Source organism: Dicentrarchus labrax, unplaced genomic scaffold (assembly GCF_905237075.1).
Source record: "Dicentrarchus labrax unplaced genomic scaffold, dlabrax2021, whole genome shotgun sequence".
In the NCBI taxonomy this organism is placed as follows: Eukaryota; Metazoa; Chordata; class Actinopteri; family Moronidae; genus Dicentrarchus; species Dicentrarchus labrax.
In genome coordinates, this window is record NW_026136711.1 from 31,933,200 (window position 1) to 31,946,061 (window position 12,862).

The window sequence follows — 12,862 nt, forward strand, 5'->3', positions numbered from 1 at the left end:
TTGATAGACATGCAATGTACCACAATGGAAAACACAATTGAAATACAGGAGGTACTCCCAGCTGGAAATGAATAAAATCAAATGTTTGATGTTAGTACAAAAGCTCTGAAAACAAAAATACTAAACTAATAAATCCTTAGAAAACATTTTAATTCACTATATGTGAAGTTTCCAAATATGAAATTGAAAATAGCTTAATGTTTGATTGATGTCTGTTGTTGCATGCTTTGTATTATTCCCTGCTAGAACAAAATGTAATGTGGATTAATTTATTTTATACTAACTGCCAAAATAACACAAAAGCACTGAGATGGAGATATTCCCTGTGATTTTATTTTTGTTATTTCTCTCTCCTCATTAACTGATCAAAAAGTTTGATGATTTGATGTTCTTACTCTAACTTTATCTCTTAGAAGTTTTGTTTCTATACTATATTTTGGAAAACATAATTGCTCCTTGGATTATAGCGTGTGGCAACGTTTTAATACATAAGGGGATTGCTTGGTTTATTTACTGCAAGCAGGGAGCTGGTCAGGATTGATGGTTGGATGTGCAAAGCACAGGACTTTGACATGAGAGATAGTCATCGTTTTGTTTAGATGTTAATAAAGTAACCTTGTCCTTTCTCGTCCTTCAAGTCACTGGTTTTTTTTGCATTAAATTAAGGCAACAATCTTTCCTTAACCTTAACCAAGTGCTGCCTATAACATAACCACAGAGCAAACACTATATTGGATTTGTTTGTCAGTTAACCCGGTCTCCTGACACAATAAAACACAATAAACAAATGTTATTAAACATATCGGGCAGAAGGCAAGAGTGTCATATATCCATAAATATGTTTTCATTAGTGTGTAATCATCTGAAAATAAGAATCGTTGTGTTTTCATTACCTTAGAATAAGCTGTTTTTTTTTATCTATCGAGGGAGCAGGTCCTCTTCTACGGATGCTGCCATGTTTCTACATTAGACCAGAACGGACAAACTTAACACTGGCTCTAGATGGAGCCTTTTGCATTTTAAGTGGGTTTTGGCCACCGTAGTTTCTCCCATACACTTGGAAAGTGAGCAGTATTCAGCTGGTTACAATCTGCAACTTCCATGCTAGATGCCACTAAATCTTACACACTGGTCCTACAATTATGTTTGTACATAATCATGTAATTTGTTGTCTACCAAAAATGTTTGCTGTTGCAAATTAGTAGTATACAAATATAATTTATATCTCTGATTGAATTGATTGAATTGATTGAATAAAGGTTGATTTTCAATTTCATTTCTTCTCAGCTCCTTCTTTTCAACCCTCCTCTTTCTCCTCTCCTTATTCCCAACTCCTTCCTTCACCTGCCCTCCCTTTTCTCCTGTCCTCTTGTCTTAATCCCTGCCTTTCTCTGTCTTTCTCTCCCAAATGCCCACTCCTCCCCTTGTGACCACTCTTCTCCTATCCCAACTTTTCCCCTTGTTTTCCTCTCGACTGCCCTCTCCTCTCTCTCTTCAGGTTGTTTGAGTACCGTGGCAGGGTGTCTCCAGTCCCTCGGGTGGTGCCCGTCAAACGCCCTAGGGTGGCGGTGCCCCTGGTACGACGGGTCAAATCTCTGCCAGTCAAATTGCTGGCACGTAACGCCTCTGTCCTCCCCACCAGCAACGGCAACAAACAGAGATGTGAGTTCCACTATCCATCTATCTATCATATGGATCCCATACTTGTGTCTCTTTTATTACCTGTACATTCAAGTCACATTTGTGTTATCTGTTTTCTGAAAGTTAAATCCCTGGCAAACTAAAACCTAATCTGGAAAATCGATTTTTCAGAATTCAGAATAAAAATTATATTTAATCTCCTTCACAAGTTTTGATGTTATTTCATAATTCTAACAATGATGGTAGCCATTCATTACATATTTCCCTTTTTTATTTTGTTAAAAAAACACAGAAAAGTATATTATTAGGACTGCTGAATGGATGAATGAAGTTTTTATATATGTCATGCAACTATGCTCGGGTCTATGAAACACCATCACTTCATATAACACAATATAACACAGAACCAACAATTCCAGTGATGCATTGTACAATTGGAGCATTAAAATGCAATAAAATAAGTTATAGTAGTATGGACGCTAGCATTAGCTGCTGTAGCAGCAACAGTGATTGTTTTTGTATAAATAGCAATTAAAGTAGATATTGTTTTAACAGGGAAATAGTCCAATTTTTCCAGAGATTCAGAATGTAAACATGAAGTTTATTTAAGTATATCAGCATGAATGTCTTGTTGGTGGAAGTCCAATATTCTGATGTAAACAACCATATGTCATTAAACTGTCTCTTTCTTTCTTTCTGACTCCACCCTGTGACCCAAGCCTCCTCTTCATCTATCTTTCAAGTTTATGTTTTACATGTCAGTGGAAGGTTCAAGCATCAGGGCGACTGGTGTCACTTTATTTTTGCATTCCGCTCATTAAACATTCATTTCACATCATGTTCAGACCGTGGATCTGAGAAGAGATGCTGACGTCCCGTCAGCTCCTTTCATATTTGACTTCGACCTGAACCTTTCTTTCCCAACAGCAGTTTTTTATTTCCGCTGAGTTTCACTGAATTTCACTCTGTGCAGAGCTCACAAAGCAGTTTTTTTATGTCACTGATTTGAGTGTCTTTCTGTGTACTCATCAAACTTGCATTTCAAATGGTTTTGAAAAGCAATATCCAAACAGAACACACCTTATATATTTTTTCCTTTACCACTCACTTTACCACTTTTTTTTTAAAACTCAAAAAAAAGAGCTGACAGTTTGTACTGCCTAATGCTCAGTGTAAAACACAAACCCTGCCAATGTGAAGTTGGTTGTGCTCCTGGTTACAGAGACAGTCTTTAAACCACAGGCACTTCGGGTCCACATTATAAAAGCTGTGTTGAAAAACTAAAATAATCCTTTTTACAGATTTTTTTATCTGATATTGTATGAACCATTACCAATCTCTGTGGTGCCTGCATTCATACAAGCAGTTTTTTTTTTTTTTGTCAATTTTGTGAATGGAACTTTAATTGTCTGATGATTAAAAAAAACCCAATATAATTATATTAATTTATGATGGGCCACTATAACAAATACAATGACATACAATATCAGGAGAGAGTCAATTGTTTTGCAGCGAAACATTAGACAATGTATAGATGAAAACATGGTTTACCTTTTACCTAACCTTTCACTTACGCTTGACTTACCCCAATATCACCCATGCAATGCAACATCAACGTGGTGATAGCAGCTGTTTCAGGTGGTTCTAGCATTGGCCCGCCTACTCTTCTTTTGATGTTGCTAACTCAGTTTTTATGTATGTACTCCTGGACCTTAGTGCAGCCTTCTACACAATGATCACAGCACCTGTTAGACAGACTGGGCGGGGATGTCTTGGACAGTGTCAGAATGGTTTCCATTGTACTTGTCAAGTAGAAGGTTTTGAGTCTCTTCATTTTCCTCAGTATGGTGTGCCCCAAGGGGTCAGTTGTACACCCTTCCCCTTGGGTATATTCATCGACACAGTGTCTCTTTTCATTTTTATGCTGATGATACACAGAGTTCACAGTGACTGCTTTTGTAATGTCAAAAACTGGATGTCAAAAAATGTCCTTCTTCTGAACTCAAACAAAACAGAGATTCTTGTCTTTGGGTTCCAGAACACGGCAAACAAATTCTGCCATTTGCTTGTTCTCAGTTGGATCATATAAAGCCTGTGGCGAGGAATCACAAAGCTTGTGCAATGTTTTTATCATCTTAGAAATATTTGAAAACTATGATATATCTTAACTTTTAAAGACACAGAGATCTTACATGCCTTCATCTCATCATGCCTGGATCACTGCAAACAGCCCAGTTACGCCTGCAGAAATGTGATCACATCGCTCCTGTTTAGTCTCTTTACACTGGCTCCCAGTTCCCATGCTTTAGGATAAGATAAGTTTTTATTAATTGCTTTCAAGGCTCTTCATGGCCTCTCTCCTTGCTGTATCTTTGACCTCTTAGCACTTACTTTGAGATCCTTGGGCAGAGGGCTTTTTGAATAAAAAGTTCTTCGACTCTTCAAAAAAACAGACCCGGTCATTAAAACTAGTAAAAACACTGTGTTCCTCCAATGCGGTTTGGCGGACAAAGGATGCCCCAGAGGGCCTGCCAGCTGTGCTGCTGCTAATGATTGCTCAGCTTGTTTCCCTGATCCAGACGTCCGATGACTAAAATCCTTCATCCGGTTAAATATGTAGTTGAAGGGATACCTGGATAGCTCACCTGGCAGAGCTGGCCCCCTACGTACCAAGGCTGGGTCCTTGCTGCATTGTCCCAGGGTTTGAATCTGACTTGTGGCCCTGTCTTGTGTGTCATCCACTCTCTCTTTATTCTTATTTTATAGAGAATATAAAGTGAATGGAAGTTCCCAAATTGTTAACCTCTGGAGCATAGTGTCGGCATGGTACAACTCAACAGCTATTTGCTCTCTGAGGGCCTCATGTATAAAAGACTGTGAAGCTTTCTTTCTAAAAGAAGGCGCATTCACAAAACTTGAAAAGTACATATGCAAAGAAATTTCCACATGATCATCAAGATGGATGTCAAAAGACAACTGACTGCACATCTGCAGAGTGTTGCTGCTACAGGTGTGGGTGGTTCAGGAAAGCCAGATGCCACATGATGGAAGGATTGCTGCAATCAAAAGCCCTCACCTCTGGCATCCTGCCCGCATGTGAGAGCGACTCTGACGTGTATGTTACTCCAAGCTATATGGCTGCTGCACTCGGCTTTGGTGGGCCCGGGTCAGGGTTTTATGCATCCACAGCTCCTACGGCAGAGACATGTCACATTTGTGAGTAAATGCATTTGTCCACCTGGCACTGTGTTTTCTACCCTGGGAGATGGATCTGTGCGCCTCGCCAACTGTGCGTCATGAATGTCTGTGTGCCTCAGCAGCTGTACACTCTCAGACGTGCGTTAACATCTCCATGTCCCATAAACAGAAATCGCTGTTTCCCCTGGTGATCTTAATGTTAGCGCTGTGAGTAAGACATTTCATCTGTGGGAAATTAGCCAGGTGGACACATATTTAGAACACATATTTAGGACAAGGTATGGATGGTGGGAAAAATAGAATTTTCTTCCTGTTTTGGATTTGGTCTTTCTGATGTTAAACATTATCCACAGAAAGGATCAAACTGTCATGGTATATCAGTACACATAATTATGTTTTTTTCCTTATAGACATATCACAACAACTGGAGTGGAAACTTTATGTAGAAACATATGGCGAGATTCAGTACTTTGAAGTTTGAAATCTTCAAGTTACAGAGCCAGACAAGAGTTTGCAGCACGGCCTGCACATCCTTACGTCACGTTCATTTTTATATATCCCACCGTGTACGTGAAAACCAGTGTACGCAACCTTTTTGTGCGTACGCACCGTTTATACTTGAGGCCCTTGGTGTCCACAAGGTATCCTTATAGATCTACTTCTACCAGCCAGACTATTTTAAACCCTTACATGTATCAATTCCATAACATACAATTAACTCAACTTGTTGATTGAAGACACTGTAGTTTTACTTTGCAGGCTGTTTTAATGCATAGACTACATGAATATTAAGCAGCATGTTGCCAAAAATAAGAGCATACATCCCCAGGATAAATGAGAAAAAAAGTTACATAGTGTATTTGGCAAGGATTCATTCAAGAAATGTATCTTTTTTTTAAATAATTAAAATCAAAAATGACATTGTAACTTCCATGGCAGTACTGTAATAGACACTGCCATGCCAGACATTTCATTCCAACAAGAAAATGGGATGCAGACGTGAGTAAGACAGTGTAAACGTTTAGACTCAAGGCAGAGGGTTGAGTTTGAATTTCAGAAATCTTGATGAGAATTAAGAACTGTCATACTTCAGTTTTAAAAGAACATTACTACATTTAAAGAGAAGAACTTATCTTTAATTATCTTCAATTGTTCCCTTTGGAAATATCATCTTCTCTCATTTCGCTACAGAGAGTGATTAGAGGTCAAAGTTCAGAGCTGCAACAGAATGCAGCAGCTCCTCTGGAGCTGGCAAGGATTCAGTGTCAATGACACCTAACAGTGGGATCTCTGGCAGACTCAAGGGCTTGTGCTCTTACAGTCTCCAGTTGAATTATGAGCTACGACTGTTTAAATGAGCACTGACACCTCTGCAAGCTTACAGCAGAATGATTGCTGTTCTTAAAAACCCTGTACTGCCTCTCACTCTTCGGTTTTCAAGGTACCTTCGACCGAGTTGAGCTCAAAACTCACCAGGAACTATTGTTTGTGTAGTTATTCGCCACAGTTATTTTCCTCTTATCTCTTGACCAAGACTGTCTTCAAAGAATGAATGCATTGGTCGTTTGTTCAAAATGTGGTGTGGTGAATAATGTCTGTCTTCTATCAGAAGCATAGACCAAGAAAAGGATTTTGGGTGTGACTTTGTCATGTCAGATCGTGAGATTGTGGTTTACATGCTTTTTGCTATAGTCAACATTGTCCTTTTTCTTAAACCATGCCTATGATATTTCCTACTATAACCAAGTAGTTTTAGTTGCAAAAACCTAACCAGAATTTAGCCATATAGTGGCAGCTCAGAAAATGTTCATATGAATCGTTTATGTGATGGTCATATGGAGTGTTTTGGAAGCGAATGGTCCTGGTCTGCCAATGTGTCAAAATCGGCTCACATGCATGATTCTGGAAGTCACTGACAAAGTACTTCTGTTGTTTAGGTATGAGGTAGTATGTTCATGATGACTGAGTCAGTTGTGGTCAGTGTAAGAGCATATGTCAAGCTTAAACGGCCTTATCTAGATGTGTCTTAGATTCAATTCATGCCACCTAGATTGTGACATGTGAAAATATTGAAAATTGCTTCACTTTTAGTATTGAATGTCCTTAATGGTTTTGTGTTTTTCATCGGCACACATTATGGGAGTGGAGAGTAGATGGGCATCAGAGGAACATAAGGAGTAAGTCGATGTGTAGGGATGGAGAAGATTGGATAGGCAGGGAGGCGCTAAGCCATGGAGAGATTTATAAACAAGGAGAAGTATTTTAAAACAAATGCAGTATGGGAGCCAGTGCAGTTACTGAAGGGGGCGTTGCACTCCCAGGGCCACGTGTGGCAGAGAACTGTAGCCAAATTCTCGACATTCTGTAGTCTTTTTAACCCCCGGGTGGTTACACCAAGCAGAAGGGCAGTACAGTAATCAAGTCAGAATGTCATAAAGGCGCAAGCAAGAGTCTCAGCAACAGAGAGGGAAGGTTTTTCGGGCATAAAAAAGCGATGTTTCGTGGTGCTTTTTGGTTTTATTTTAGGGTTTTGTTAGGTAGTTGTCTAGTTGTTCTCACTTCATGTCTTTACTTCTCAGATTTACTCAAACATTTCAAGTTTTTATTGTTTATGTGTTTGGATATAATTTCCCGTTAGGTTCTTAATGTGCTATCCAGTACCCTGTGTGTGTGTGTGTGAGTGTGTGAGTGTGTGAGTGTGTGTGTGTGTGTGTGTGAGTGTGTGAGTGTGTGAGTGTGTGTGTGTGTGTGTGTGTGTGTGTGTGTGTGTGTGTGTGTGTGTGTGTGTGTGTATCTGTGTACAACTGTCCACCAAGAGACAGATGCCTCTCAGCTGGTTTGGTTCGCACTCAGATGGCTTTCTACACAGAGACATTTCTATTGACACAGCTAATAGAGACGTGGAGATGAGACAAGATTAGGAGAACAGCAACAAGGGAAGAAAAAAAAAGGTATGGGATGACAAGAAAGTGGGAAGGGTGATGCTGGGAAAGAGAGAGGACAGCTGGAGAAAGAGATGAAACAGCAAAAATAAGTAAGATGACAAGACCTACAGAGGAAGGAGGTGATGAAAGAGTGAGGACACAAGAGGTAGGCAGGTGGAGAAAAGGGAAAGAAAAGGAATAAGTGAAGATAAAGAAGAGATACAAATAGATGCATTAAATTAAGATATAAGACAAGGCAGAAAGAGAAAGGGGGAGTTAAACCAAAGGAAAGATAAAACAAGAGAAATGAGGGCAAAGGTACGAGAAAGAAGGAATGTGAAAGAAAAAGCAGGGAAGGGAAAAACAGGAAAGAGGAGCTAAAGGAAAGAAAGGAAATGAAAAAGTGAGAGAGACAGTAAGAATGGGAGGAGTAGTGAATATGTATTGAGCAACAACCACACACACACACATAAACACAAACACACAGCTGGTGAAATGTGGTAGTAATTGTGAGTTCATTGTAGTGAAACAAAAACAACCACCAGATGTGTTGCATGGCTCCAGTTGTTCTCTGCTGCCACTAATGCACTCATCACTTGCTGCCCCCTCACCCCTCCTATTCTCTCTATGTTATCCAAAAACTCACTGACAAAAGCAAACAATAAATAAGATTCATTCTAAAATAAAAACAAGTGTCCAAGAAAAGTTGTTGCGATTAAAGCAAGTGGTAAATAATTACTGAATAAGTATGAAATTCAGAAATGAAAAATATTATCAAAACCATTTAAAAGCTGTTTTTGGTTTGTCTGTTTTCTCATAGACTGTATTTGAATGTTAGCTCCCAATAAAATAAATCAAATTTCATTGCAGCTTTAAGGATGTTTTACTTATAAATAATACAATTGTAAACAAAGTGAACAAATGTACTAAGAACTCTAGATTTCTTAGCTTTTCTACATCAAAGAAATAAAAAAAAAAGCTACCATCAATTTAATCAAAATAACATTTGCATTTTGAAACAGTTAATCCATCACTTCGACCCACAGCAAGATATCTCAATATGTGTTGGCCAGATTGTCATGAAATCTGGTATAAATATTCATGGATCTCAAAGGATGATTCCTGATGTTTTTAGTGATTCACCGGCCTTTCCTCTAGTGTTGCTTTCACTTTTAAACAATAAACACCAGCATGAAACTGGCAGATGTTCATGAACCTGACCAGAAGAAAAAGAGTCGGTCCATGTATCCCTCCTGCCTGTTGTTAAAAGTTCAGGCTGGCTGGTGGTGGTGGTGGTGACTGCGGCCACATTGTGGCGAATGATTTCATGGCTCATATAGACCCATTAGTGACCCTGGAGTATCGTTTGAACATTGCAGTGTTTTTAAACTCTGTTGCTCTCCTCAGGATCCAAACCTTGTCTGCTAGAAATGTACAGCAAGACGAGTGCAGCAATCGTCTCCAGAAGGCTCCAGAAACATAATAATGTTTGTAAGACTCTGAACATGTAAAATGTGAATGTCTGGATCAGATTTCAGAAAATAGATGCTAACATCTCTTTCTCTCTCCCTCTCTCTCTCTGTCTCCCCCCGCCCTGTCTCTCTCTGCCTGTCTCTCTACCAGCAGTGAAAGGTACAGAGCTTCAGGCGATCAAGTCAGAGTTGACTCAGATCAAAGCCAACATCGAAGCTTTGCTGGGCAGACTGGAACAGATCACAGAAGACACACACATCACCGCCACAGGTGACACACACACACACACACCCACAAACATACTTAATCCAATCATAATGGGAGTAATACATGGGAAAACAAAGGGGAGCCTGTGTAAACAATCAACTCTGAATGTGTTAATGTGATTATAAAGCCAACATGGTGGTCAGGTATGTGAAGGATTCAACTTACCTCTCAATACAACCAATACAGCTCTGACTCTTCAATACATTTTTTAAACATACACTGCAGTCCAACTGTTTGATGATGCACGGCAAAACTATTTTAGTCCATCTCTTTGATTATTTGGTTCATTTATGAAAAACCATTTACTGATTTTACTTAGATGCCTCTATCTCAGAGAAGACATACACATATGTGGTGCCAGAGGTTGAGCAGGTCAGCCATTAATCCAGGGTTGGTGGTTTGATTCCTGTCTTTTCCTGTCTACCTGTCAAAAGGTCTTTAAACAAGACATTGAACCCCAGGTTGCTCCCGGTGATTAGGCCTTTTAGATCCGTCTCCGTTGGTGTGTGAGAGTGTGTGTATAAATGTGTGAACAAGAGGCAAATTGTAAATAGCTTTTTTCTGTAGCATCAGATCAGTCATGAGCTTCAGGAAAAAACTCAACATGGAGGGATTTTCATCAGCCATTACTTGGATTCAGGATCACTAAAGCAAAAATATTAAGGTGATATGTATTTTATTTTAGAACAATTTCAGTTCAATATTAATGTTAAAGTTTAAGTTCGTGATAGGATATATTTTCATTGTGTTCATGTGTTTTGCCTAAAATTGAGACATGACACATTCATACGTGTATTCATAGGTATGTTTTTATTAGTGTATAACTAATCTACAGACAGCGCAGGTTGCCTTCCATGGAGTCCACCATATTTCTACAGTAGCCCCGAATGGACCAACTAAACACTAGATAGGTAGATAGGTTCTAGATAGGGGTGTTTCTTGTTTTTCACGCATTTTGCAGCCACCATGCTTCGCACTTGAAAGAAAAGATGAAGCAAAAGAGCTGCAATCTGCAATAACACCACTAGATGCCACTGAATCTTACACAGTGGACCTTTTAAAAGCTTTTAATACAGGATTATATAAACCAAGTGGTTTAAAAAATAGCATATTTACCAATAGACATATCTTTTGACCTCAACATGACCAAAAACATGCATGGATGATATTGTAACAGCTAATTGCTGGACTGAGAGGAGAAAAAGTTTTGGGAACTACAGCACATTGGCTGCTTCCCAGCAGTTCTGAGAGGCACTCTGTTGCTTTTGCATGCAAGGAGCTGAAGGACGCTCATATCTTGGCAGGTGCTAAGAGTTACATACAGATGAAATATAAAATCTAAGAAAACTGCCCAAAACTGATCCATTAAAAGCCTTTAATAGGTTTGGAGACAGTGAACCCAGCAATGATACTGCTGAGGTCACTGAGGAGGCAGCTCAGTACAATCAAAGGTCACTGACCGAAAGCTTGTAAAATAAATACATAATAGATACCAGTTACTTCTATCTTACTGTTTTTAATTTATTGTATGTTCCATTTACCTGCCCAGGGACTACGGGTGGAAAATAGCAGTTTGCTAAAACTCGGTGCACTGCATCTATCCTTGTTATATACAGGGTTAATGTTTTATCGTGCACTGTCCCTGTTTAAATAAAATAAATAATCATAATAATAAAGTTTTTTATTTCTTTATATTATCTACAGTAAACCATTCTGTGAGCCCTGGTGTCCCTTACGGATTGCATTCATTATATTTCTGCATTTATTTATTCGGGTTTTTCCTTTAATTCCGACCATCTGTATCTGCCAAATGGAAAAAGTGGCTGCTACCATGGACGTTATAATGCTTGTCCTGGTGAGCTGAGTGTCAGGCTCTGTGGAATAAATGCCCCTTTATATCAGAAGCAAAAACACAGCTATCTGCTATGTTTCCAGAATGAAATAAATAGATGCAGCAACCTGCTACTTTCAATGACTCTATCAAATAAGACATAGAGATAATGACGATCACTAACTGACATGGATTATATAAAAGAACATCTGGACCTGCTGCTGTTGAATGTATGTGTAAGAAATAGAAGAAGATATTTATATGTTTACACATAAAAAGGCATTATCTTACTTTTTTGCACTAATCAGGATTTGGCAACATGTGAATTAGAATCTGACAAGAGTTTGTGGGTTGCTGTCAATCTAATCTGATCAAACCACACCCTAATGAATTATAGAGCGTGAAACTCTTCATTAATAATACCTAAAGACGATTCTGTAGCTGAAGTCATTACTTATTTAGTTGTGAATATTTGATATATTAGAGAAATACTTTACATGCTAGCAGGTTTTCACCGGGGAGCTTCAAGAGTTTGGTTTGATGATGAACTATCATAAACTTTCTGGCAGCCACGTGTGCTCTTCAGATTCCTGGAGAAAGAATAAAATTGTCACATCAAGAGAAATGAGCAGGAAACAACATGAAATATATCTTGTCTCAGTGATGTTACTTCCGGTCTTGTCCTCTGAAGACATACGTGGCTTTTTTAATGTCCCAATTTCAATGATAAAGTCACTGAGGCCACATCTTTATTTGCATTATAATCATCAGGCCTACCCCACGAAATTTCAAAGGGGTCTCACTACCAAGTCGTCAAATACTGCTGCTTGGTCAGTAGCCCTTCTCTTCAAAATATGATGCTGTAGGTATCCCTCTGTGAAACAGCTGAAATACCTGCTGGAAAGAAAACTACTGGGGGAAAGAATACCCAGTGCAAGGAAACCTAGGTTATGCCAAGGTGGTCATAAAAGCACAGAAGAACAAAATGTACTTTGTTTTTTATAGTTTTTTTCTTATGAATATGTGGAATTATTTGTTTATTTCTTTTGGAAATGTTATTTTTTGGTTTATCATAACCAATCTCCCTTTATATAAACTACTGTCATTCAGCTCAGCTGTACCTTGCTCTGCTCAAACTAAATTAGTTAAGCAAATTTGAGCAAACTGAAGGAAGAATGATGGTCTTAGCAACATGTGTAAACAATTGAAGTTTGTCCATACTTGGCTCAAATGCACTGTTAGCAGTATCCACTGTGTCCCAGCTCCATTTTCCATCATTACAAACCTTCCAAATACACCGTGTCCAAGCTCCATTTTCCATCATTACATTACAGAAGCACTGTCATGGGAGTCAAGGTCTAGCTCCTCTGTTTTCCCTTGGCAGGAGAGACAAAGAAAAAAGAACTGAAACGTTTCTGAGCCAAAGTATAAATAGATTTCACCAAAGCAAATTTAAATTTTAATAGGCTATAAACTTTTGTATTTTATTTATGTTCAAGTTTATTGTCTTACCTGCTTAGGAACCAGC

General features: G+C 38.8%; 1 protein-coding gene across 4 annotated transcripts in view; it reads left to right on the plus strand.

Moving 5' to 3' along the window:
- Window positions 1–12,862, plus strand: part of raly (RALY heterogeneous nuclear ribonucleoprotein) — a 130,355-nt gene that overhangs the window by 95,886 nt on the left and 21,607 nt on the right. For 3 of the 4 annotated variants that reach the window (XM_051413816.1, XM_051413815.1, XM_051413817.1), the window contains 2 exons: window positions 1,499–1,662; window positions 9,387–9,506. In XM_051413816.1, the coding sequence (XP_051269776.1) occupies window positions 1,499–1,662; window positions 9,387–9,506 (284 nt within the window). The remainder of the gene's footprint in view (window positions 1–1,498; window positions 1,663–9,386; window positions 9,507–12,862) is intronic. The other variant, XM_051413818.1, reaches the window with a different exon arrangement.